The sequence below is a fragment of the Hirundo rustica genome, chromosome 9 (assembly GCF_015227805.2).
Source record: "Hirundo rustica isolate bHirRus1 chromosome 9, bHirRus1.pri.v3, whole genome shotgun sequence".
In the NCBI taxonomy this organism is placed as follows: domain Eukaryota; kingdom Metazoa; phylum Chordata; class Aves; order Passeriformes; family Hirundinidae; genus Hirundo; species Hirundo rustica.
The window spans coordinates 1,227,548-1,255,172 of NC_053458.1; the positions used below are offsets into that span (position 1 = coordinate 1,227,548).

Below are 27,625 nucleotides of genomic sequence, written 5' to 3' on the forward strand. Positions count from 1 at the left end.
TCTGGGGAATGAAGGGAACAGCTGGAAGTTGATCCAGGAAAATGAGATTTTGTTCCCATGGGTTTCAGTGCAGAGTAAGGGAGTCACTGCTCTCCCGTCCTCTGAGAAGAAATATTCCACCCCTCCGAGCAAAAGAAGTCAGGAATTTCGGACGCAGACAGTCAGTTTAAAAATACTTTAATAAGCTTTTCCAGAATTGCAGACGGGGAAGGGGAGTAAGAGGAGGGAATTACTGACAGTGCAAAATACCGTGTGGGGAAAAAAACCCCATGTATCCGACTCATCCGTAGGGTTTGTGTGTTTGTGGGGATTTTATTGAACCCTTTGGGAAGGCCAAGGGTTTCCTGCTGGACTGGATTCCCAAGTGTTCTGAAGGCTTGGAGAATGAAAGCAAAGTTAGCAGATTTCCAGGATTTTCGATAGCTTTAGTAGTGCAATGACTTATCGAGTTAATAGTGGCTGCAGTTCGAAACACGGACAAAGTATTGTATAAAACACCAGCATAAACAAAAGGTAAATCAGAATTAAATATTCTTAAAAGTCTAGCTGAGCATTACATAGTGGATTATGGAATGTCAGGTCTCTCCTAAGTATCACCAAATAAAATAAAATAAAATAAGGAAAGATAAAAAAAACAAAGCAACGTTCCCGAAAATATACACAGTGCTGGATTTCACACACGAGCCTGAGACAAATCATTTGGAAACTTTCCTATGGATTTTTTGGGAAGCATTTCCAACTTGCAAACGAAGAGCATCAAAATAAAAGTGAGAAGAGGATTCTGCTTGTGTGGAACCGTCCTTGAGCTAAGGGCAAACTTCCAGGTCGCGCTCACAACCAGAGGGGAGAGTTAACAGCAACCTCTGCCCTCCGGCACTAATCGCTGCATTCCTTAATTAACACAGGCCTTAATTAACGAACCTCAGCCAGAGCCTCTCCAGGAGCAGGGCTGGCAGGCAGAGCTGGTCCTGCATCCACAGCCCATCCTCATCCCGAGCTTTGGCTCGTTCCTGATCACAGAGTCCAAGGAAAAGTTCCGTGGAGGAGAAAGCAGAGCAGCCCAAGCCCTCAGCAGAGGGTCCGGGCTGAAACATCCATCTCAAAGCACTCAGTTCAACTGGAACCGGAAAGAGCATAAACCTGGAGAGAAAATAACCAGTTCAGGATGAACAGCACAGCTGGGAGGAGGAGGAGGAGGAGGAGACGGGGTCATCACTGACACAAATGAACGATTATCCCGAATTTTAACAGGGCAGAAGTGGAGCCCGGCTGGGGGTAAAAAAAAAAACAACCAACCAAACAAAACCAAAATGAATCTGGATTTCCAACGTTCCTGATGGCCGGATGTAAACCCTACATCCACAACTTTGCAGTGCCGCTGCTGGCACCTGCCATTTCTCGATGAGGAATTTTTGGTTTTTCACTCTGAGATCGGTTCTCCACAGCTCAGTCGGAAATTGCCGCTCTCCCTTCTCCAGGTGAGCACAGAATCCCGGGATTTTCTGGGCTGGAAAAGACCTTTGAGATCATCTCCGCCTCTGCCCGCTGAAGCCGTGCAGGAATTGCAGGGCAGCCGCGGCTCCCAGCGGGGTTTTGCAGGAGATTTGCATTTCCAAGCAGCTCCCCGACGCGTGGCAGGGCACGGGCTGGAATCAAACCAGCGCAGGGTGGAAACGGCTCAGCTTGAAGGAGGTTCAGCAGACTCCAGGATTTCTCTGAGGGAGATTTCTCGGAGTTCCAGATCGAGGGAGGAAGAAAGCGAGGGGATGTGTGCAGTGCAAGCAGCGTGCTTAACAAAAACCGAAACGTCGTTATGAGAAAGAAAAAAACAACCAACCGCGTTTCCAAAATCAAATGCCTCCTAACCATTCTTATGTTAATTATTTACTAGTTTCTGGCAGGAAAATTAACAAGTTGGTGATTAACTTTTAAGTCCATTGGTTTGGTTTGGTTTGGTTTGGGTTTTTTGTTTTGTTTTGTTTTGGTTTTTTTTTTTTTTTTTTAGAAAAAGACTTCAGCAAAATAAAAGGAAGCTGACGTTAGACTCAGGGTTATCAACTCTCTCTCATAAAAGTTTACCAACTGTACAAGGTAAGAAAATTATACAAGCTTTTGTTTTAAGAAAGGACAGTTCAATCAAGACATTAAGTACTGTAAAAATCTTTCAAAGGCTACAAAGGAAATCTGGAAAAATACAGAACGTATTTCTTTAGCCCAGATAAAGAATATGGAAAGACATCATTGATGTCAACAATTTTACATAGACAAACCTGACCTGGTTTATTTATTTTACCTTTTAAAACTTCTATATATAAAAATAGTTGTGCTCATAACTTTCAGGATTCATGAGGGTTCCTTAACGATGGGATGACATTTTCCTCTCTCCAGCAGGAGTGGAAGTCTCTGTGCCTGCTCTGTCTTGGCTTTTTCCTGTTTTATTTTAACTTCCTGCAAAGCCCCGAATGCTTTGTTCACTTGCACACCCACTAAATGCTGTTTTGTACATTAAATGCTGTATTTAACGCATTCTTTAACGTATTAGGTCGGGAATATTTTTGCAGCAACTCGCTGCTTTGTTCCTTAAATATTTAAGAGCCTTTTATCCCAGAACTGCAGCTGCCCAGCTCTGAGAAAATTCAGTATTCTGCTGCTTTTCAGCACTGAAAAAAAAAACCCCAAATATCGGATCTTTAGAACCGACTAGAAGGTCTCAGGAAACGAGAGAAAAAAAAAAAAAAAAAAAAAAAATCGATCTCAGATTGTTTACGGAACTGGATTTTGGAAGGTAACCCATCAACCCTGAAAATTTTAGACACCCCAAATGTACTCCAAGGAATCAAATCAGCTCCCAGCACTCAGTCATCCAAAGTTTCCAGTTCCTCCAGCTTCCCGTGCGAGTTGCTCTCCTGGAAGAACTCGGAAGCTCCCGGACTCTCCTTCCCGTTGCTGTTCACTCTCCTCCTTTTCAGAGGCCTCTCGCTCTTCTCCTCCAGCTCGGGCTCGTTCCTGGGAGCCGCCGGAGCGGCTTTGGGCTCGCTGCGGAGGTTTTCGGGTTCGTAGCCGTTGGTGTCCAGCTCCGTGTGCGGCGTTCTCTTCCCGCTGCAGGGTCCGTTCACGTGCAGCCCCTCGGCTTTCGCCTCCTCCTTCCCCGGCACGTCCCCTGGGCCGTTGGCAGAGACACCTGGGGCGGAGAGAAACACCGTCAGCAAAGCTCAGCAGCACCGCAACGCCCCGGGCCGGCTCGGGAAGGCAGAACTGGAATTAAAAAGGGATTAAAATTGAATTCAAAATCCCGTGGGTTTTTTTCCCCTCCTTCTGCCCGCTGCGTGACTGACGTGCGTACAGACGGCACGGGGAGTTTACGGAGAGTCCTTAAAAGGAACCGAGAACGTTCCGGAACGTTCAGGACTGCGGGTGGGCTCTCCTCACCTGGGCGCTTTGTGCAGCTTCCAGGTGATTTCCGTGCTCTGAGTGAGTCCCCAGCTCCTCCCTCAGCTCGGCTCTCCTCTCCTGGCTCCTCTCCCATTGCCAGCTGCCTCCCAAGGCCTCGGGAGCAGCTCCTGAGGAGCAGCAGGAGCTGCCCAGAGCCCGGCTCCGCTCAGTGCCCTGCTCAGGACAGCCCCAGCACGGGAATCACCCCTCTGCACTGGCACGGGGCACACAGGGACTCACAAACCCCAGTGAACAGGAAATTCCAGGGGGCATTCATCTTCCAAGACAAGGCCCCTGCCCAAACGTAAACACGGAAGGCTTCTCAAAAACCAGTTTTAACTTGCAATAGGCTGTTTGTCTCCGGGGGTTTCTCACCTGGAGAAGAGGAGAGCTTTGGGAGAGCTTTGGGAGAGCTCCGAGCCCTTTCCAGGGCCTAAAGGAGAGCTGGAGAGGGACTGGGGACGAGGCACGGAGGGACAGCACGCAGGGAATGGCTATAAGCTGGAGAAAGGGTGGATCTGGATGGACATTGGGAAGGACTCCAGCCCTGTGAGGGTGCCCGAGCGGCTGCGGCCGCTCCATCCCCCGCAGTGCCCAAGGAGCGGCCCGGGGGGGTGGGATCCATCCCTGCCCCGGCTCCGGCCGGGCTCTCCCGCCCCAAACCAGGCTGGGCCGGCGCTGCAGAGGCAGCAGAGCCCCCTCTCACGCCTCTCACCGTTCTGGGTGCCGCCGGAGGTGCAGTCGTCCCTCTCGGACTGGCTGGCGCTGCTGTTGGAGGCGGTGGGCGGCGGGGACGGCGCCCGGCTGGAGGCCGCGCTCTCGCTCTCGTCCAGGAGCCGATCCATGTAATCCCTGCACGACACACACACGGCTCAGCCTGGGATCCCTGCATGACACACACAGCTCAGCCGATCCATGTAATCCCTGCACGACACACACACGGCTCAGCCTGGGATTCCTGCACAACACACACGGCTCAGCCTGCACGATACACACACGGCCCAGCTGATCCCTGTAATCCCTGCACGACACACACACGGCTCAGCCTGGGATCCTGCATGACACACACAGCTCAGCCGATCCATGTAATCCCTGCACGACACACACACGGCTCAGCCTGGGATCCCTGCACGGCACACACGGCTCAGCCTGGGATCCCTGCACGGCACACACACAGCTCAGCCTGGGATCCCTGCACGACACACACACGGCTCAGCCTGCACGATACACACACGGCCCAGCTGATCCCTGTAATCCCTGCACGACACACACACGGCTCAGCCTGCACGATACACACACGGCTCAGCTGATCCCTGTAATCCCTGCACGACACACACACGGCCCAGCTGATCCCTGTAATCCCTGCACGACACACACACGGCTCAGCCTGCACGATACACACACGGCTCAGCTGATCCCTGTAATCCCTGCACGACACACACACGGCTCAGCCTGCACGATACACATGGCTCAGCCTGAAATCCCTGCACAACACACATGGCTCAGCCTGCCTGGGATTCCTGCACAACACACACAGCTCAGCCTGGGATCCCTGCATGACACACACACAGCTCAGCCTGGGATTCCTGCACAACACACACAGCTCAGCCTGGGATCCCTGCACAGCACACACGGCTCAGCCTGGGATCCCTGCACAGCACACACGGCTCAGCCTGGGATCCCTGCACAACACACACGGCTCAGCCTGGGATCCCTGCATGACACACACACGGCTCAGCCTGGGATCCCTGCACCACACACACACGGCTCAGCCTGGGATCCCTGCACCACACACACACGGCTCAGCCTGGGATCCCTGCACCACACACACACGGCTCAGCCTGGGATCCCTGCACAGCACACACGGCTCAGCCTGGGATCCCTGCACAACACACACGGCTCAGCCTGGGATCCCTGCATGACACACACACGGCTCAGCCTGGGATCCCTGCACCACACACACACGGCTCAGCCTGGGATCCCTGCACCACACACACACGGCTCAGCCTGGGATCCCTGCACCACACACACACGGCTCAGCTGACACACACACAGCTCAGCCTGGGATCCCTGCACCACACACACGGCTCAGCTGATCCCTGTAATCCCTGCACCACACACACGGCTCAGCTGATCCCTGTAATCCCTGCACCACACACACGGCTCAGCTGATCCATGTAATCCCTGCACCACACACACGGCTCAGCTGATCCATGCAATCCCTGCACCACACACACACGGCTCAGCTGATCCATGCAATCCCTGCACCACACACACACAGCTCAGCTGATCCCTGTAATCCCTCCACCACACACACGGCTCAGCTGATCCCTGTAATCCCTGCACCACACACACGGCTCAGCTGATCCCTGTAATCCCTGCACCACACACACGGCTCAGCTGATCCATGTAATCCCTGCATGACACACACACAGCCCAGCTGATCCCTGTAATCCCTGCACCACACACACAGCTCAGCTGATCCATGTAATCCCTGCACCACACACACGGCTCAGCCGCTCTCAACGTGGGGTGCACGGGATGTTGGGAAGGAATTCCCCCCTGGGAGGGGCCGGGATGGAACACTCAGAATTCCCAGAGGATCCCTGGAAGTGTCCCAGGCCAGGCTGGATGGGGATTGGAGCAGCCTGGGACGGTGGGGTTGAGGCTGCTCTAAGTTCCCTCCCAACCCAAAGCATTCCGCATCCTTTACGTTTGGCTTCGCCCCTGGAATTTGCCGAGCCGCCGATACCGAACCATCCCAGGAAATATAAATCGCGTTTGTGCACAAAAATAAAAAATACCCCCGAAACACAAAGGGGTAAAGTTCAAACCAAGCGAAAAACTCCGGAGTTCAAGGCATTCCCATCTCTGCCATTTATTCCAGTGCTCCAGTCCAGGGCAGGGATGGAAGATGGAAAGAAAGGGGTAAAAGCCTTGGAGGTGGAGGGAAGGCTGGATGAACTCCAGCTTCTCCTGACACGTAATTACGTTGGAATTACAGCCTGGATTTATCTGCAAAATCATTCAGGAACAGACAAGTCCAGTCCTTAATGACGCTGCAGGAAGAGAGCTTTGAGTGACTCCAAAAACCGCCCAAAATGTCTGATTTGGGGCAAAATGGAGAACTGGGGGAATGGAAAATAGGGAGAAAATGGGGGAGATGGAAAATGGGGGGGAATGGAAAATAGGGGGAGAAAAATGAAAAATTGGGGGGAAAATAGGGGGGAATAGGGGGGAAAAGGGAAAATAGGAGGGAAAATGGAAAAATACAGGGAAAATGAAAAACTGGGGGGGAAATGGAAAATTAGGGGGGAAATTGGAAAATTGGGGGAAAATGAAAATAGGGGAAAAATGAAAATAGGGGGAAATGGGGGGGGAATGGAAAATAGGGGGGAAATTGGAAAATTGGGGGAAAATGAAAATAGGGGAAAAATGAAAATAGGGGGAAAATGAAAATAGGGGGAAATAGGTGGGGAAATGGAAAACAGGGGGGAAATGGAAAATAGGGGGAAATGGAAAATAGGGGGAAATGGAAAGTAGGGGGAAAATGGAAAATAGGGGGAAATAGTGGGGGAAATGGAAAACAGGGGGAAAATGAAAATAGGGGAAAAAAATGGAAAATAGGGGGAAAAAATGGAAAATTGGGGGAAAATAACCCACCAAGAGATGGAAGGAGAGGGGGAGCCAGACAATCCCTACCAGGTAAGAAGCTCACTGTAACATCCACAAAATCCCTGAGGGCAACTCTGGGCGTCCCAGAGGCCTGAAACGTTTGGAGAAACAACAATATCCCAAAGAAGGCTCAAGAGAGGGGCCAGGAAGAAATGAGGAATGAAAATAAAAGTTAAAAAGCTTGGCAAGAGGCAGCGGAAAGCAGAGCTCTGGAACGAAGGGCAGCAGGAGAAGCTGGCGATGCAGCTCTGCTCACACATTCCCCCTTCCCTCAGCAAGGAAAAGGAGCTTTTGGATCACAAAATCCAAACTGGGTGATGGAGAAACGGCGCACCAGGAATTCCACCCGGAGCTCGGGATTCCCGCTTCCGTAGAAAATACATTTAATTCAAGCAAGCATTTGTAAGGAAAACCTGTCAGCATTTGAAAGGGAAACCGACCAAATTCTAACAAAGCTCGAGCTGGAATTGCTCCTCGGTGCAAAGTGCTCCAAATCATTGTATTTTACAGATTATTTATACACACTCGGGACGTAATTTTGTTTTTCTTACTCATGACATTTTTGCTTTGGCTGCTGCAAACGAGGCTCTGAACCCCTGAATTTTCAGCGGAGAGCAGGACGAAAAAAAAAAAAGCAAGATTTAACCCCCCGAAAAAGGATGAAATCAGGCACATCTTACGTGACCCCAGGGTGCAGGTTGTACTTCTTCTTCCCGAAGCGGGTCTGCTGAGCGAAGAAATCGTAACGTTCCGACTTCTTCCACATGTAATAAAAAGCCACACATTCCCCCACGGAGCGCGTCCGCACCTGGCAGCAGAGCCAAGCACAGCTCCGTGAATTTAAAGGCAGTTTTGGTGCAAAAAAAGAGAAATAAATCCAGCGTTTATAGCAAAAAAAAAGAAAAAAAAAGAGTGAAATTCCAAGTCGAAGCTGCTTGGAAGAGTGGGAATCTCTCGGCTTAAAATTTTCAAACTGAGGTGGAAGTTTTGGAGTTATTTTGTGGAGATGGAAGTTAAGGGTGTTTGTAAAAAAAAATTGGAGATCTTAGGGAAGGAGCAGCTCCAGGAGGAAAATTCCAGGATTTCTGCATTTCCAGTGAGGAATTCTGGGCTTGGAGAAAGCCAGAAATCCAAATTAAATCCAAACCCAATTTGGATGGAAATGTTGGGGAAAAAATTCCTCCCTGGATTCATCCCTGAAGTGTCCAAGGTCAGGCTGGAGCAAGTTGGGATGGGGGAAGTGTCCATGGGATCTTTAAGGTTCCTTCCAACCCAAACCATTCCAGGATTCTGTGATTCTACAGCAAAAAATGAAATAATTTTCTCCACTTCTTTATGAAGGAAATGAAGGGCAAAAATCTATTCGTAATTCTTTGTTTTCAAACGTAAAAAAGAGCGAGAATTGCACTTAAAATTTACCTTATTTGCCTGAATCACGTGGAAATCCTTGCCGTAGACTTTCAGCCCTTGCTCAAAGTTCCTGCACTCCTCTTCTGTCCAAACAGATAATTCTTCTATGGGAAAATCAGAAATAAAAAGCAACGAAGAAAATATTTAATTAAAAAAAAAAGCCACTAAAAGGCAACTGAAGTGGCAGGAAAAAAAACCTGGGATGAGCTGGGTCCTTTCTCCAGCTGCTGACTCCGCAGGCACCACCCCCAGGAATTGCACTTTTTAGCCTAAAAACGGGAATTCTCCCTTGGAAGGACGAGCCTGGGAAAGGGGAGGAGCTGCTCTGCGGGGCACTGCTCGAAACGGAATCTGATGTGGTTTCAGTGATCCTTCAGGTCACCAGGAAATCAGGTTTGAGAGAGCAAAATAATCTCATTTATCGGCTCACTCCTGCCCGTGACGTGCCCAGGGAGCTCGGGAGAGGATTGGGAGCGTCGCCAACGGAGCAGTGCTGAGAACATGAGAATTATTTCACTCTATGTATCAGGGTTTTCATGTTATATTATGTACAAAAAAAGGTTAATTTCCCCCTTTATTGAGAATTAATTCGTTTTACGTAGCAGGGGTTTTAATGTTATTTATGTAAAATCAAAGGTTTATTTCCTCCTGTATTTAGGATTATTTCACTTTATGTAGCAGGGGTTTTAATGTTATATTTTGTAAAATCAAAGGTTAATTTGCCTCTTTATTGAGAATTAATTCATTTTACGTAGCAGGGGTTTTAATGGTATATTTTGTAAAATCAAAGGTTAATTTGCTCCTTTATTTAGGATTATTTCACTTTACGTATCAGGGTTTTCATGTTATATTTGTAAAATCAAAGGTTAATTTGCTCCTTTATTTAGGATTATTTCACTTTATGTAGCAGGGGTTTTAATGTTATATTTTGTAAATGAAGAGATTTATTTGCTCCTTTATTTAGGATTATTTCACTTTACGTATCAGGGTTTTAATGTTATATTTTGTAACGTAAAAGGTTTATTTGCTCCTTTACTAAGAATTATTTCAGGGTTGATTTGTATCAGGGTTTTGTTGTACTTTGGAAAATACAAGGTTAATTTGCTCCTTTATTGAGAATTATTTCAGTTTATGTATCAGGGGTTGTTAATGTTGTTTTTGTAAAATAAAAGGTTTATTTTCTCGTCTATTGAGAATTTTATTTTGTGTATCAGGGTTTTTAATGCTACACTTTGGAAAATCAAAGGTTTATTTGGTCTTTATTTAGAATTATTTCACGTCTCTTGTTTGCTGCATTCACTTTGAGAGGTGAAGAAGAGCACAATAAAATACTAAAAAATGCCCAGCTGAGTTGTTTAGGATTCATTATTTTCAATCTGAAGTTGCTGCTGAAATCCCAGATATTTCTATGGAATACGGCCAGGAAGTGAATTTCCACATCTGCTAATTCCATCCTCCCAGAGAACAACGAGAGATTCACCGAGGCCGCCTTTAAATGAAATTTAGATCAACCCCAGTGCCTGGGTGAGAAATCAGACGAACATTTAGGGCTAGAAAAACCCCTTTTTGGGGCACGCTCACCTCGGGCTGCTTTGACATTAAACCTCAGCCTGCGTAAGGATTCCTCGGTATCGAAATTGCACTTCACCAGCTCATACAGCGCCTGCAGAGAGGGAAATCCACGCTTTCAGCACTCCAGAGCCCACCCAACGTCTGCTGTGCACGCTCAGGAAACCGCTCGCAGTGATAAAAATAAATCTCAATGAGTATCAGATTAAAAATAAACTCCTGCAACGAAGGCGGTGTAATTCAAGATCTGTTTGCTGTGCTTCAATTTCCAAATCTCTATTTACAGAACCAAGAAAACACCCAAGCAAAGCTCCGCAACTTTCTTGTCCATTACACGTTTGTAAAATTGATGGAGGTTTGGGGTTTTTTTTAATTTTCCATCCGCTGCACACATTTTTAAAATTGACGTGTCGAGGGGTTTTTCTTTGGGCACGAAGACAAAAATTAGGCGTGCATTAACGGAGAATTTTATAATTGAAAAAAAATTCTGTACCTGAGAGAATGAATTCATACAGATTCCTATAGAAAATAGAAAAAACTTGATTTGATTTATTTTCTATTCCATATTTATTTTCTATCAAGCACCATTAAGGCCGAGTTAACAGTTCAATATCCGCTGAGAGGTAAAAAAACCCCAAACCTCATCAGGAACGATAAAACTGCTCCAAACCCAATTTCACCTCTCGGGAGTAAACTGAACTAAAGAGGTGATGAACTGCAGAGAAGAAGCTGCACGCTGTGGTTATTTTTCCACACCTGCTCGTTGTCTTTGATGTGCGACCCCTCGGGAATTGCGTCCAGCCCCTTCTCCTCTCCCGTGCGCCTCGAGGCCTCGCTGAGGAATTCGACGACTTTGTCCTCGGGTAAAAAATCGGGATTCCAGAGCAGCTGGTCGTCGTTTTCATACACTGCACAAACCCCAGGGAGGGCGCAGGAACAGCAAAGAACCAGGAGGAAAGAAAATAAAGACAAAGGGATTTATTGGGTGTGATCGACCCCGGGAGATCGCTGGGGCACAGGTGAAAGCTCGTGGGTGCGGGGATACAAATGACTCGGGTTTTGGATTTAGATTTTGGACTTTGCCTCCAAATCCCTGGCACGAGCTGAGTTCTGGATTATAGAACTCATCCTGCAACCCCAGAATTTTCCTCTCCACCTCTTCCAGAGCTTTCACAGAGGTTTGAGAGCAGGGGAGCCACAATAAACAGAAATTAATGGAGAAAGGTGAGCCAAGGGAGATATCCCCTGATTAGCCCCCAGTTTTATTTTGGAAGAGCCAAGCTTGGGATTGTAGCAAAATGAAGTGAAATTCTGGCTGTTAAAGCAGCAAAATATCCATCCAGACCTTGTCTGTGGGCTTCAACAACCTGAGAAGGAGCAGGAGCAAGGGAATTTCTAAGAGGAAAGCTTGGGAAAGCACAAGAAGTTATGGGGAGAGCTCAGGGGGCTGAGAGATGAATCTCTACTTGGAAAAAGTATTTTGTCATGGAAATAAATACAAATAAAACCCTCAAAAGCGGTAAAGAAAATGGTTGAATGTCTTGCAAAGAAAGCAGCTTCGGATCACGCTTTGGGAACAGATCCCAGGAGTTCTCTGGGACGTTTTTGTTCCAGAGGTTCCAACTCAGCTGATGTTTGGCTGCTCATTCAAGAAAAAAAAACAAGAGAGGAACCCTCAGAGAATTTTGGAATGGTTTGGGCTGGAAAGGACCTTCAAACTCATCCAGTTCCACGGATTCCACCGGGAATTCCAAGCCCTGTCCAGCCCGGCCTGGGAACTTCCAGGGACAATTCCAGGGGAATCCAGAACCTCTCTGGAATGAGAGAACTGAGCATCAGCTTGGATTCTAGGAAGGCTCCAGGCCTTGTGGTGGTTATTTAAAAACTCAGTTACACAAAACTACCAAAACATCAGCTCTCATTGACCTGCAGCGTGAGCAGGTTCCTAGGAATGGGCTGAAGGAGCTGGAAAATGTCCTTCTTTTATGTTCCCAGCTGGATCTGCCTTTCCTGACAGCATCCAGCCAAAGCCTCTGCTTGGGATGAGAGGAAAAATTTCTGGGGAAAAAAAAAAAAATAAATAAATCCACAAGAGCAGAACTTTTTATTCCTGATTGAAGAGGTACAAAATGTGAAAACCGAAGCTGCTGGCAGCATTTTGCCCCTTTTAATGTGATAATCCAGTTCCAGCAATCCAATTTCTCCATTAGCTGTTTTATTTTAAATCCAGAAGTGAAGAGGTTGCAGCTTGTGTGGATCACCAAACCACAATCCAAGGGCTCAAGAGGCACCAGGCCAAGAATAAAATCCTTCATTTCCTTTTCCTCCAGCTCTGCTGAAGTACAGGATCAGCTATGATTTGATGATGGTGCCTCTAACTGTCACTCATTTATTAAGACACATCAATCAAATCTTTCCTTTCTCCTAACTGGACAATAATCCCAAACAGCAATAAATGGTCAAATCTCACCTTTTTCATTCTCTTTGTATTTGCAGGTGCCAGCTGGAATTTCAGCTTGAAACATCGAGCCCACCATGATTTCCTGATTGGAAAGAAAAAGAGAACAAGCAAAGCAACCCTGAGATTTTTTTGTTGTTAGCACACAGAAGCATGAGCACATCTTTTTTTCCTCCCCTCTCAAAACTTTCATCGCTTAAAACCTAACAATGCCCTCAGCAGGTTGAAAACTTAAAACAGCTTTCTGGGAATGGATTTTTGACTGCTTGGGGAGGATTTAGAGGCTTCTCATCACCAAAACTCTCCTCTTCAGGAGGAAGAACTGCAGAGGATTTCGGTGCTCCCCGGAGCTGAGAGTCACCCACTAAGAGATTCACGAACTCATGAACCGTGGGCTGGATATTTACCTTTTTCCAGTCTTCTGAGGGAATATAATCTTCATCTTCTTCAGATTCCTCCTCTATTTCACTATCTGCAAGGAATTTTGCAGACATTTAAGCCCAGGAGATGAGCCCTGCTCCCTCCCTCCTTATCTCACCCCCAGGGACACTTTTGGGGACAACATTTGTGGGCCAGCAGTGACAAGATTAAAAAGTGACCCACCCACTTTTGGATTAAGATACGAGCCAGGCTCCGAGAATTTAAGACGTAAATAAACACGTCCTTAAATTCCGTTACCAAATTCAAATTTTTTTTTTTCCCCTCTCAGCTTTGAACGATCCCCATCCAAGTTTATTCTGATTTTTTTTTTTGTTGGAATATTTTTGTGGGGTTTCAACCCCTTTTCCATCAGCTCCTGGCTTAGCTGCTGCTGTCCTTTCCCAGGGAATTTCAGGTAGATCTCAGCAGAAGCTGGGAGAGATGTGGGAGCGTGTCTCCCTGGGATTTAGGAGCCTGGGATGCACAGCCAGGAGATTATTTGGGATAAGGATTGGCAGGAATGTTAAGCTCTTTATGGCACAGGCCAGCTGCCTTTCACAAGGTGCTGGATTCTGTACAGGAAGTGATGCAGCAGCGTTAAAATGACATTAAATGACATTTTCTACACAGATGGAAGCTGTGAAAACCCCCAAACCTAATGCAGGACACTCGAATTAAGTCAGTTCTCTGCTTAAAAATAGGAATTCACTGAAGATATTTGCAATCCTCTGCACAGCTACACACCTGGCAGTTGTTTGGTTAAATTTAAAGGTTTCTTGTCAGTTTTGGGCTTTGTTCATTTAAATTTAAAGGTTCCTCTGCAATTCTGGATTTAAATAAATTACAAATTTATTAATTCTGTTTCTACAAAGTCGTAAATCATAATTATCACGTGTAAGGTACGGTGAGGAACCTTTTATTTGCTCAGACACAGAACAGAAGGGATTTCAAACAGCAACAGCCACTTCCACTGAGTAAAGATAAAATATCTGCTGTCCCAAGCAGCCCAAAAGGGCCAGATCCCAGCAGGGGAGATCCCAGGGAAATCAGAGTGGATGCAAAACCCATTTGGAAACAAAATAAGGATGAAAATGATCAGTTCAATGCTGATAACAGAATCAGAAGTGGAATTCTTGAAGCAAATTTTCTTTTTTGTGATCCCCCCACTTCCTCCATTATTTCAGGGTTAACTATTCTGGGCCTTTCCCAGACTTTATTGCTTTTCTGTTTCTGAGGAAATCTGTGTTTTATTTGTAGGAAATTCTAGTGGGTTCTTCCCTTCAGGTGGACTCGGAGCTCCTTCGGATGAGGACAGAGCCCAGGCTTTGGCAAATACCCAGAGCACGCCGATTAATTTTAACCTGTAAAATTTCAAACTTCCATTTTTCAATTTCCCCCCCCCGCAAAATTCCATCCTTTCTCGTAAAATCAAGACATTATCTCCTCTCCTTCCACAGAGCCAGCAGAGCAGCTCTAGCCCTCAGCTAAAACCAGGATTTCTCTTTTTTCCTGCTCTGAGCACAATTCCCATCCAGAGCAGCGGCACCAAGAGGAAAACTCAGCATTTTTTTAGGGAACGCCAGGGATCTGTGGCACAAAAGGCTGGCTTAAGCGGAGCTGAGCTCCCCAGAGCTCCGTGACCCCGGGATTTCGGGGCTGAGCGTTGAACTGGACTCACTGGTATCGAAATATTTACAGCGCCGGGGCCGAATGATCTCCTGGGGGTCTTGAGAGGCGACAGACGGGGCTGGGTCATCGTTGGAGGACTGGGTCTCATCTTCCTGCCCTGAGGAATCCTTGATGGTCTCCTCCTGCCACAAAATAAAACCAAAATCAAACAGGGCGGGGGGAAAAAAAGAAAAAAATCAGCAGCAGCTCAGTGCTCCCTGGTAGTGATAAACGTGATTTTGGCAGTATTTTTGGACTGTCGATAGATCGAGCCCCAAATCTCTTTTATTTGTGGCTGGTCCAGGCTGAGCCATCACAAATGTAACTTTTTAATGGGTGAGTGCATTCTGAGGTTGTTTTTTTTAAGTAGATAAAACTTAAATGTTTGCGCTTTTTTAATCCTCGTGGTTTTTACTGAATTTCATTTCAACTTGAGATATTCCTTTGGTCTTTAAAGCCCTTTCTTAGGAATTTTCAGTAATAAGGGGAGGGATTTAGATGGAGATGGTACCTTCCCTAAAAATCCATGTGAGTTGAGTGGTTCAATCCTACAAAACAATGCCCTTGGCTCAGGGCATTGAGTCAAGACCAAAAATTAGAATAAATTCCTTTATTAGAATAAATTTATTAGAATAAATTCCTTTATTAGCAACATTCTGATATGTGAACGTACTCTGAGGTTGTTTTCAAGTGGATCAATAGAACAGCCAGACTGTGACAGATCAGAAATATGAACCCAAATGAAATCTTAACCTTTGCTTTTTCTACTCCTTGTGGTTCTTACTGAATTTCATTTCACTTGAGATATTCCTCTGGTCTTTATTTCTTAGGAATTTTCAGTAATAAGGGGAGGGATTTAGATGGAGATGGTCCCTTCCCTAAAAATCCACGAGTTGAGTGGTTCAGCGCAATAGAACAGCAGGGCTGGCTCAGGGCATTGAGTCAGGACCAAAAACTCAAATAAATTCCCTTATTAGAATAAATTCCTTTATTAGTAACATTCTGATATGTGAACACACTCTGAGGTTGTTTTCAAGTGGATCAATAGAACAGCCAGACTGTGACAGATCAGAAATATGAACCCAAATTAAATCTTAACCTTTGCTTTTTCTAATCCTTGTGGTTCTTACTGAATTTCATTTCACTTGAGGTATTCCTCTGGTCTTTATTTCTTAGGAATTTTCAGTAATAAGGGGAGGGATTTAGATGGAGATGGTCCCTTCCCTAAAAATCCACGAGTTGAGTGGTTCAGCGCAATAGAACAGCAGGGCTGGCTCAGGGCATTGAGTCAGGACCAAAAACTCGAATAAATCCCTTTCTTTTCAGACAAACCACCACAACTAGAGGAATCATTGCAAGCAGAGCGGACGGAAATTCGAAATGTCTATTTTTGAATCCATTTTGGTGCCTCCAGGGCTGCTGTTTGCTCCTGTTGTGCTCTCTGTGCAGCACCAGGCCCAGCACGCAGCGCTGTGCCCCTCCAGCTCCGTCACGTGGGCAGCTCAGGGCAGATTAAAAATAGAAAGCAGCCGAGTGCAGGCAGCTAAATGGGCTGAGCCCAGATGGAGCAGGGAAAGCTGCAAGGATTTCCACAGCTCTTCCACCCCCACAGCTGCATTCGGCGCCTGCAGCACCTCCCAGCTCAGAACCACAGGCCAGAGCCCCAAAATCCAACTGGGATGGACTGGGATGGACTGGGCTGGACTGGGCTGGACTGGGATGGACTGGGATGGACTGGGGAGGGCCTGATCTCAGTGCTGAAATGGAATGGACTGGGGAGGGCCTGATCCCAGTGCTGCGCTGGGATGGGCCTGATCCCAGTGCTGAACTGGGCTGGGCTGATCCCAGTGCTGGGCTGGGCTGGGCTGGTCCCAGTTCAGGGCTGGGCTGGTCCCAGTTCAGGGCAGGGCTGCACTGGTCCCAGTTCAGGGCCGGGCTGGGCTGCACTGGTCCCAGTTCAGGGCTGCAATGGTCCCAGTTCAGGGCCGGGCTGGGCTGCACTGGTCCCAGCTCAGGGCTGCACTGGTCCCAGTTCAGGGCCGGGCTGGGCTGCACTGGTCCCAGTTCAGGGCTGCACTGGTCCCAGTTCAGGGCTGGGCTGGGCTGCACTGGTCCCAGTTCAGGGCCGGGCTGGTCCCAGTTCAGGGCTGCACTGGTCCCAGTTCAGGGCTGCACTGGTCCCAGTGCAGGGCTGGGCTGGTCCCAGTTCAGGGCTGGGCTGGTCCCAGTTCAGGGCTGCACTGGTCCCAGTTCAGGGCAGGGCTGCACTGGTCCCAGTTCAGGGCAGGGCTGCACTGGTCCCAGTTCAGGGCCGGGCTGGTCCCAGTTCAGGGCTGCACTGGTCCCAGTTCAGGGCAGGGCTGGTCCCAGTTCAGGGCTGCACTGGTCCCAGTTCAGGGCCGGGCTGGGCTGCACTGGTCCCAGTTCAGGGCTGCACTGGTCCCAGTTCAGGGCTGCAATGGTCCCAGTTCAGGGCTGCACTGGTCCCAGTTCAGGGCTGCACTGGTCCCAGTTCAGGGCCGGGCTGGTCCCAGCTCAGGGCCCGGCTGGGCTGCACTGGTGTGCACTGGTGTGCCCCGGGCCGGTCCCGCCGAGGGGCAGGAAGGTGCCAGCCCTGCCCAGCCGGTGTGGCCCTGCAGGGACAGGGCTGGCTCCTCTGCGGGACACAGGGACAGGGCTGGCTCCTCTGCGGGACACAGGGACAGGGCTGGCTCCTCTGCGGGACACAGGGACAGGGCTGGCTCCTCTGCGGGACACAGGGACAGGGCTGGCTCCTCTGCGGGACACAGGGACAGGGCTGGCTCCTCTGCGGGACACAGGGACAGGGCTGGCTCCTCTGCGGGACACAGGGACAGGGACTCGGAGCAGCCGCAGGGCCCCCAGGACAGCCAGGAGGGCACTGGGAAGCGAGGGCACAGAGGGAAGCGACGCCTCAGGAGCAGCACCGAGCTCCGTAAAATCAACCTTGGGGCCTTAACTTTGATCCTGCCCAGGATTGCTGAGGTTGGAAAACCCCCCAGGATCATCCAGCCCAAGCTGGGACCCATCCCCACCTTGTCACCGGCCCAGAGCAGCCAGTGTCACACCCAGGGCTTCCCTGGACACCCCCAGCCCCTTCCAAAGCCTGACCACCCTTTCCATGAGGAAATTTTCCTGAAAGAATCTCCCCTGAAAGATTTCTCCCTGCACCCTCCATGTTCCTTAAGTTTCTCCCTCTCTCCTGAACCTTTCCCGATCCAAACTAACTCTGGATCTTCCTTTTGAACCGTTCAACCCCCACAAAGAACAATCTCCTCCAGCATCTGCCAAGGCAGCTCGGAAATCCCAGGAACTTCACTTCCTGACCCAGATGTGCCACTCCTCATCCCTGCGTGGTCCAGGGAGCCTAAAACAGGTCAAGGTACCAAAAGCACAGGATGGAGCTTTCCTAAAGCCACATTAGGAAATGAAACCTCCACTGATCCCTCCAGCTTTTGTGACACTGACAGCTCCAAGGGGTTTGTGTCTTCATGGGATTCAGGATGCAGGATTCTACATTCCAAGTAGGAAAACCTCTTTTTTTAAAATCGGAGAGTTGCTTGAAGAGACCACAGAAAAGGAGAAGATGCTAAGTTCAAAACTAAACATTTTGCAAAGACACTTGAAGCATTAGGTTCAGGTAATTAAGTACAACCAGGTTGGAAAAATACAATTTAAAAGGCTCAGGCTGGAAAGCTCGCGGGATTTCCAAGACCCAGAGTCACATTTAATCCAACCCCACACTCGTGCAGTTTCAATAATCAGCTTTTCTCCTCAAACTCAGTGTTCAGCTGGAGTCTGCAGGCATTTGCAATGTCACTGCTGGAGTTCTGAAGCACAATTCCCGCCCCTCACACGATGCTGCACCCGTGGATTTTAAATTGCCTCAGTTTGGGATGAGAGAGATGGAATTAAGAGCAATTCAGAGAAATACAGACTGGTAATTAAGCACAAACCTTATTAGTAAAGCGAGGTTAATGAAAGCAGCTCTGCCGTGCCCCGGGACAGAGCGGCGCAGCTATGCAAATCATGGATTTACATATGCAAATGAGCAGACATTCACCTTGTTCTCCCCACTGCAGCCGCTGTTGTCATCGTTATCGACATCATCATCATCCTCTCCCTCCTCCTCTTCCTCCTCCTCCTCCTCTTCCTCCTCCTCCTCCTGCAGGGGCACGGTGCCATCGTAGCCGTAGCGGCTCAGCAGCTCCTGGATGGGCATGTCACTCTCCTGGGGCAAAACCCAAACAAAAACTGGGAATTAGCAGGGGGAGTTCCACAGGAATTCTCACAGAGATCAAAGCACAGGGATCACGGGCACCTGCACCAAGAATGGTCATTCCAAAAGGGATGGGTTGGCAAAACTGGGAAGTCTGGGCTCTGAGAAAGATGTGGGATAATTTATTTCCCAATCCTTGGTTTATTTACAGCAGATCTCCCACCCAAACAGGATCTCCTGGATGTCGCTCTCCTGGGGCAAAACCCAAACAAAAACTGGGAATTAGCAGGGGGAGTTCCACAGGAATTCTCACAGAGATCCAAGCACAGGGATCACTGGCACCTGCACCAAGAATGGTCATTCCAAAGGGATGGGTTGGCAAAACTGGGAAGTTTGGGCTCCTGAGAAAAATGTGGGATAATTTATTTCCCACTCCTTGGTCTATTCACAGCAGATCTCCCACCCAAACAGGATCTCCTGGATGTCGCTCTCTTGGAGCAAAATCCAAACAAAAACTGGGAATTAACAGGGATAATTCCACAGGAATTGCTCTGCAGCAAAGGTTTTCCACAAAGCACAGGGATCACGGGCACCTGCACCAAGAACGGTCATTCCAAAAGGGATGGGTTGGTAAAGTTGGGAAGTTTGGGCTCCTGAGAAAAATGTGGGATAATTTATTTCCCAATCCTTGGTTTATTTACAGCAGATCTCCCACCCAAACAGGATCTCCTGGATGTTGCTCTCCTGGAGCAAAATCCAAGCAAAAACTGGGAATTAACACGGGGTAAATTACACAGGAATTATCAGAGATCAAAGCACAGGGATCACGGGCACCTGCACCAAGAACGGTCATTCCAAAAGGATGGGTTGGCAAAGTTGGGAAGTTTGGGCTCCTGAGAAAAATGTGGGATAATTTATTTCCCAATCCTTGGTTTATTTACAGCAGATCTCCCACCCAAACAGGATTTCCAAGGGCCATAAAGCTCCTCAGAAGGGTTGGGTTTTATCAAACACATCCCCTACTGGAATATTTATGGGTGTTCCCTCCACAGCTGGAAAATGATGGATTTTAGTACAAATTGCCGGAAACAAAATGGGTGAAGTGGGTAAAGTCCCAGCGCACGCAGGAATTCCTGCAGTGACTCCAAGACTTCAGCTCAATCACAGCTTCCTGCGCGTGGCTGGAACACGGAATTCCAGCTTTTGGGGGGAGCCGTGCTCCAGGGCCAATTCCAGAGAGTTCCATGGTTTTGGAATGTAAAATTCCACCCAAATGCCCCTCCCAGTGCGCCTCTCCTTTTTCTGACACTTGGGGTGGCGTGAGGGAGCCCTGATCTCCAGGGAAGGACAGCAGGGATTTTTATTTCCCAGTTATTTTAAGCTGCTCGGCTCCAAACCCATCCCCAGCTGGAAGCAAATCTGCTAAAACCTTAAAAAAAAAAAAAGATTTAAAAAATATCATTAAAAAGCCGGTCCACTCTGAGGAGACATTTCAATTTCTGCTGGCACTGCTCAAATTAATTCGAATACAACGAAGGCTCAGAATATTTTATTAATAAAAATCACTAATAAATACTATTAATACTTACTTTAAAGTAAATGGTATTAATAAATTCTATTAATAAAAATTGCTGGCTCTGCTAATTAATTCCTTTCTTACTCCTGATCCTCAGTGTCTCAGGACAATCATCCCTAAGGAGATTTTTCCGAGCAGAACTTTTCAGGGCTCATTTAAAAATTCTCTCTCAAAACATCAAATCCTTTGTTTATCATCTGGAGCTGTCCGCTCGCTCTAATTAGATTTTTCTTACTATTTAATGCACATGTTGGCTGATAATCAGGTATTTTTAGTTATTGGCTGACCTTAGACTTCCTCTCCTAAGGGCCTGCACTGATCTAATTTCTGGAAACATCCCAAATAATCCCAATGACAAAAGCGGAGTCGGTTGTGCTCGGTAAAAACAACAGTGCCAGGGGTTATCAGCACTTATTAACTGCGTGCTTTATTTTATTTCAATTCCTTTTTATTTCATTTTTATTTTTAATTCACTTTACTTCATTTTTTTAAAAAAATTTAAAGTTGATGAACTTAAATTATTTATTTATTAAATAAATAACGAAATTATTTATTTCCTTTTAATTCACTTCATTTAATTTCATTGCATTTTATTTCCCTTTTATTTCATTTTTTAAACATTTAACTCGATGGGATTAAATTATTTATTTATTAAATACATAACAAAATTATTTATTTCCTTTTAATTCACTTTATTTAATTTCATTTCATTTTACTTCACTTTATTTCATTTTTTTAAAAATTTAATTTCCTTTTATTTCATTTTTTTAACATTTAATTTGATGGGATTAAATTATTTATTTATTAAATACATAACAAAATTATTTGTTTCCTTTTAATTCACTTTATTTAATTTCATTTCATTTTACTTCACTTTATTTCGTTTTTTAAACATTCAATTTCACTTTATTTCATTTTTTAAACATTCAATTTCACTTTATTTCACTTTATTTCACTTTTAAAAAATTAATTTAATTTTGTTTCACTTTATTTCACTTTATTTCATTTTTTTAAAAAAATTTAATTTCCTTTTATTTCATTTTTTTAACATTTAATTTCATTTTATTTCCTTTTATTTCACTTTATCTTCCTTTTTAAACTTGATTTCATTTTATTTCATTCCATTTCCAAGACCCAAGCCCTGTTTCCGCTGTTCTGAGCTGAGCTTTACGCCCAGCACACGGGATGAGACGCCGACTCCCCGGCGCTTTGTGGGGAATTCCTATTTTACTGCCGCACAAACACGAAAGGCCTGCGCTCTTAATGAAACCCGGCAGCAGAGAAATCACATCTGAATTATCCCAGCGCTCTCCAGGAGCTTTTGGAAAGGAATATCCTGGATTTACGCGCTCCCATCCGATGGAGACGAGAATCAAAAATTCCGATTTTTACTGGGAGCTGTGGGTGTTTGGGAATGATGGAACAGGAATTTTACTGACCCTGTGTGATCTAGCAAAGGGGGGCTGTATTGATAATATTTTTCTGTTTAAGTCCCTTAAATTCAAACAGTTTGTTGCAATTCCAAGAGCAGACACAAGCTGGGATTTCTGTTGTGAAAAGGGAAAAGGTGAAAAAAATTAATGGATTTATTTATTATTTACCCCCAACTCGAGGCACCCGCTGGGTACGAGGGAGTAAACTGCAGGGCTGTAACGTGCTGAGAGAATGACACGAAAGGTGAAGAGGAAAAAGCACATTTTCAATTTAAACATGAGAGACACATGCAGCTCCGTCCCTCGTCTAACCTGCACATCCAGATTCACCAACCATTTAGTTATCTTTATCTTTAAGCTGGAAATCAGCAGATTAAAAAAAAAAAAGCTAATTTCCACTGGAAATATAGATTAAACGGAGTAAATTAATTTCAAGTCCTACTGACAGAATCGCTCAAGCTAAATGGGATTTGTACATCAAATATTCATCGTTAATGATCTGCTCTGGAGGCCAACGAGGCCACGGACAGGATCTAAATCTCTTTGTGTTTATTATGAACCTACTTTGGTAATTTAAGAATATTATTCCTGCCTGAGAAACAATTGAAGAAAATACAGAATTCTGACAGCAGAACCTGGAATTGCCAGAAAAAAAAAAAATAGCATTTACACTGGAAATATTGATTAAATGCACTAAATTAATTTAAAGTGTTATTGGCATAGTCGTTCATGCTAAATAGGGTTTGGACATCGTTAAATGAAGATATTCCTGGGTGCTCCACGAGATCAGACAGATATTTGGGTCAGAATGCACAAGAAACGTGAATTAGGAGGGGTTTGGTTTGCAAAGAAAAACCTACAAGCACCGCTCAGCTGGAACACACAAGTTCAGTCAGATGATTAATTTATCTTAATTCTAAAACGCAAATCTCCTACAGAGGCAAAAATCAGCTAACCGAGCACATTATTAATATTTATGTACCATTTATGTCCCCCAATTTTCGGTAGATTTATTCAGCCCTTTCCCCCCTCTTTAATCTTTATTTATAATGGGTTTAAGGTGATTTTTTAAAAAGTTTCCAGACAGAAGAGATGAAACCCCGGCACGTTTTGTGGGGATCCCTTTGGCCCACCTACCCTGTTGAGATCCTCTATTTCAGATCTGAAGTTGGTTTCTCCTTCCATCATTTCCTCCTCTTCTAATGTGCGCTCATCATCGAAGTCGTGCACCAGCATATCAGCCGATGGGTCAAACTCATGGTCATCAGATGCTGCCGAACCTCCTGGGGAAAAACAGTCCCAAAAATCATTTCCATTCCATCAGGGCCTCGCAGAGCTGCATTGTTTCACTCGTTTCTTTAGGTGATGCTCGGAGCAGAATCGGGGGCAAAAAAAATTCAAATTATTGTCCTGTGTCTGGTTATTGAGGGCAATGTCCTTTGTGGGGGGAGATCCTGGCAGGAAGGACCAGGCCCCTCTTCCTGCACATCACGTCTGGAAAATCCAATTTGGGATCAGTTCGCTTGGAAATAACCCCAACCCTGCCTCAGTCGAGCTCTACAGAGAGTAAAAAACTCAGCAAATAAAACAACTCCTTTACTCTCGGGCACCTTCCTCATTTACTGCTGCAAAGACAAAAAAAGCGCCTTTTCCAAAATGTACACTGAGCGAGTTTCCCAGACATGCAGATTTTTATTTCTGAGTTCTTTTCCCCCCTCGGTTCTTTGGTGGCAATGACAGCACAATGAATGGAGGAACGGTTTGGCAGAGGTCACTCAGCAATTTCTGATTTTTAATTCCAGCCCTGCCCATCTTTTACCCCTTTTCTCCTGAGTTTTAATCCCAACCCTGCTCATATTATCCCCCTTTTCTCCGGAGTTTTAATCCCAACCCTGCTCACATTTCCCCCTTTTCTCCTGAGTTTTAATCCCAACCCTGCTCACATTTCCCCCTTTTCTCCTGAGTTTTAATCCCAACCCTGCTCGTATTTCCCATTTTCACCTGAGTTTTAATCCCAACCCTGCCCATATTATCCCCCTTTTCTCCTGAGTTTTAATCCCAACCCTGCTCACATTTCCTTTTCTCCTGAGTTTTAATCCCAACCCTGCTCACATTTCCCCCTTTTCTCCTGATTTTTAATCCCAACCCTGCCCATATTATCCCCCTTTTCTCCTGAGTTTTAATCCCAACCCTGCTCACATTTCCTTTTCTCCTGAGTTTTAATCCCAACCCTGCTCACATTTCCTTTTCTCTGGAGTTTTAATCCCAACCCTGCTCACATTTCCCCCTTTTTCCCCTGATTTTTAATCCCAACCCTGTTCACATTTCCCCCTTTTCTCCGGAGTTTTAATCCCAACCCTGCTCACATTTTCTCTTTTCTCCTGATTTTTATTCCCAACCCTGCTCACATTTTCCCCCTTTTTCCCCTGATTTTTAATCCCAACCCTGCTCACATTTCCTTTTCTCCTGAGTTTTAATCCCAACCCTGCCCATATTATCCCCCTTTTCTCCTGAGTTTTAATCCCAACCCTGCTCACATTTTCCCCCTTTTTCCCTGGACAATTTAAATTCCATTTTCCAAACCTTGCCCCCACACTAAAGGTGTGATGGGGGGAGTGACTCTAAGGTTTAATTATGAAGCAATTAATTATTTCTCTGAAAGAAATAAAACCTCAAGAGGCAACAACAATCCAGCTGAAGGAACTCTTGGAAAGTTTTTCCACTCACAGGATGCCAAAACCCTTGGAAATTATTAAAAATATTTACCTGGGCTTGAAGACTCAACAGAAGGCTAAAAAAAAGAAAGAGAAGAAAATAAAGTAAATTATTTTTGCTATGTTGAACCGGTATAAATCAAATTATTCAGCTGATACAGAACAAGTCACTGCAGAAAAATGTATTTATAAATAATAATTTATAAGTAAAGCGCCAAGGTAAGTAATACTTTAGGTGTGATCTAACTCCAGGTGAAAATCCCCTTTTCCACCACCCAGGGATATCCCAGATTCCACTGCCAGCGAGGCCCAGTTTAAGAGGAATTATTTTTCCATTTGAAGCTGAGCACAAATTCCCTGTTCTTCAATTCAGCGGCACGCTTTTTAAAGGAAACCCAAATCATAGGAGGAATTCCTTACAGAATAAAAGAAAAAGAATCAATCTTAACCTCCAACCCAGCTGCGTGGAAAAAAACCCCAAAAATACCACCAGAAAATAGGATTTTTTGAGACAAAGAAAACGAGACTTCCTCAATAAACCACGTACCAGAGCTCCTCTCTGGCCCCAAAATTCGGTAACCTGGTCTTTATAACCTCCACAAACAAATTCTTCCATAAAATCCTGCTTTCCCTGGCTCATCCCTTGGCCAATCTTTAACCTCCTGCGGGGAAATTTGCACGTGGGCCATTCAAAGCTCGTTTGTTTGGCTAATTCAAGCCAATGTTTCCCACTCCCTCTTCAGGCACAGAGTAACGACGGGTTTATTCCCGAGTTAGGAAAGCTGAATTTCTCCCCGCGGTGCTCCTGCCACCCCCTGCAAACGCAGGTATCGTTATATTAATTCACATGTAACGCTGTCCTCAAGGGAAAACTCGGGGTTTCGAAAGGATTTTCCTTCTCAACTCGGCAGCAAAGCACAACCTAAAATCGCAAAAAAGTTCTGTCGAATTGGAAGTTCTTTTATATCAAAAGCTCTTCCAAGTGAGAAGGAAGAGACTTTCTTAGGGAAGAATTTCAGTCGCGCGTCTGCCTCCCTTTCGTGGGAGTCTCCAATGTAGGAACCAACTCAAAATGTGTCCGGAATAAGGAAAATACAGCATATAAACACTGAATTCCTTGCCAATGTCCCGTCCATCCCTGCGTCCCCTTGTCCCAAATCCCTCGGCAGCTCCCCTGGATTCCCAGAGAAATTCATATGAAGTGGGTAAAAACCACAAAACATTTTTTTGCGGATGGTTGCACAACACCAGGGGAAGTTTTGCTAATTGCTGCAACACTCCCCCCAACCCCCCCCCCCCAAAAAAGTATCTTTATTTGCAAAGATTATCTTAACAAATTCCAGAGTCCAGTCTTACTGATCTGGAGCTGAATATCGGGATCAGCCAGCAAGGCCCGGTCTTTATTTGGAGTTTTGTTTGTCTGATAATTAATAGAGCACAACACACAGTCATTAATACAAATTAACGAAGCCTTAATGTGTTTACTGCCAGCAATCGGTGGTTGGAAACCAAATAATCGGTTTATAAATTCAATAAATTCAATGTTCCCAGGCCAGGAAAAAAAGCCACGGAGAATTCCAAACCTGGAACGTCCGAAACCAGGTGGAGGTGGCACTTGGGGACGTGGATCAGTGGTGCTGCTGATTATGGGATGGACTCAATGATCCTAAAAAGCCTTTTCCAACCTTAATTCCACGATTAAAAATTATTCCAGGAATGACTCCTCCCTCCAAGGCCTGGAAAGGCCTGAGGAGAATTTATTCTGTTTATATTATTTATGAGGGATAACATTTCTATTTATATTGATTTCATTTATATTATTTACGAGAGCTAAAATATTTTCCTTAGTAAACAATAAATTCTGCAAAAACCATCTCAGAACCCCTCTTAAATTAAAATGATTCAAGCTTTAGCTCTGCTGTAACTCCAGGTGTAAATCCCCTTTTCCACCACGCAGGGATATCCCAGATTCCACTGCCAGCGAGGCCCAGTTTAAGAGAAACGATTCCCATTTGGAGCTGAGCACAAATTCCCTGCTCTCCTTCAATTCAGGGACACCTTTTCTAACAGGAATCCCAAACCACCGCGAGAATTCCTCATGAAATGAAGGAACAGCCATCATTAAAGCCACTGAGTGGTGTTACCAGGACAAATTAACACTCACTTGGCCAAAAAAACCTCTTTCCAAAACGTTCCCTGCCTCCCTGGGTAATTTTTGATGTCACAGAGGAGTTTTGAGCAGGTCTCAGTTGGAAAGCAGTTCATGGATCCAATAGGATATGGAATAGATGGGACAGATCCCATCCCACTCAATCCATTCCCTGGATATGGAATAGAGGGGACAGATCCCATTCAATCCATTCTCTGGTTATGGAATAGATGGGACAGATCCCACCCCACACATTCCCAAGGGTTTGGATATGGAATAGAGGGGACAGATCCCACCCCACACATTCCCAAGGGTTTGGATATGGAATAGATGGGACAGATCCCATTCAATCCATTCCCTGGTTATGGAATAGAGGGGACAGATCCCACCCCACACATTCCCAAGGGTTTGGATATGGAATAGATGGGACAGATCCCATTCAATCCATTCCCTGGTTATGGAATAGAGGGGACAGATCCCACCCCACACATTCCCAGGGGTCTGGATATGGAATAGATGGGACAGATCCCATCCCACACATTCCCAGGGGTTTGGATATGGAATAGATGGGACAGATCCCATTCAATCCATTCCCTGGTTATGGAATAGAGGGGACAGATCCCACCCCACACATTCCCAAGGGTTTGGATATGGAATAGAGGGGACAGATCCCATCCCACACATGCCCCCAAAGGTTTGGATATGGAATAGATGGGACAGATCCCACCCAATCCATTCCCTGGTTATGGAATAGATGGGACAGATCCCATCCCACACATTCCCAAGGGTTTGGATATGGAATAGATGGGACAGATCCCACCCCACACATTCCCAGGGGTTTGGATATGGAATAGAGGGGACAGATCCCACCCCACACATTCCCA

The 27,625-nt window shown here is 46.0% G+C and overlaps 1 protein-coding gene across 3 annotated transcripts in view; it reads right to left on the reverse strand.

The window, feature by feature from the left end:
• Positions 1 to 160: 160 nt before the first annotated feature.
• Positions 161 to 27,625, reverse strand: part of MIER1 (MIER1 transcriptional regulator) — a 35,588-nt gene continuing 8,123 nt past the window's right edge. For 2 of the 3 annotated variants that reach the window (XM_040072564.2, XM_040072562.1), the window contains 12 exons: positions 24,645 to 24,669; positions 23,016 to 23,161; positions 18,714 to 18,881; positions 14,643 to 14,775; positions 12,952 to 13,016; positions 12,557 to 12,629; positions 10,843 to 10,994; positions 10,099 to 10,180; positions 8,527 to 8,621; positions 7,788 to 7,915; positions 4,148 to 4,284; positions 161 to 3,181 (listed from right to left, as the gene is read on the reverse strand). In XM_040072564.2, the coding sequence (XP_039928498.1) occupies positions 2,856 to 3,181; positions 4,148 to 4,284; positions 7,788 to 7,915; positions 8,527 to 8,621; positions 10,099 to 10,180; positions 10,843 to 10,994; positions 12,557 to 12,629; positions 12,952 to 13,016; positions 14,643 to 14,775; positions 18,714 to 18,881; positions 23,016 to 23,114 (1,458 nt within the window). In that variant the 5' untranslated portion in view covers positions 23,115 to 23,161; positions 24,645 to 24,669 and the 3' untranslated portion in view covers positions 161 to 2,855. The remainder of the gene's footprint in view (positions 3,182 to 4,147; positions 4,285 to 7,787; positions 7,916 to 8,526; positions 8,622 to 10,098; positions 10,181 to 10,842; positions 10,995 to 12,556; positions 12,630 to 12,951; positions 13,017 to 14,642; positions 14,776 to 18,713; positions 18,882 to 23,015; positions 23,162 to 24,644; positions 24,670 to 27,625) is intronic. The other variant, XM_040072563.2, reaches the window with a different exon arrangement.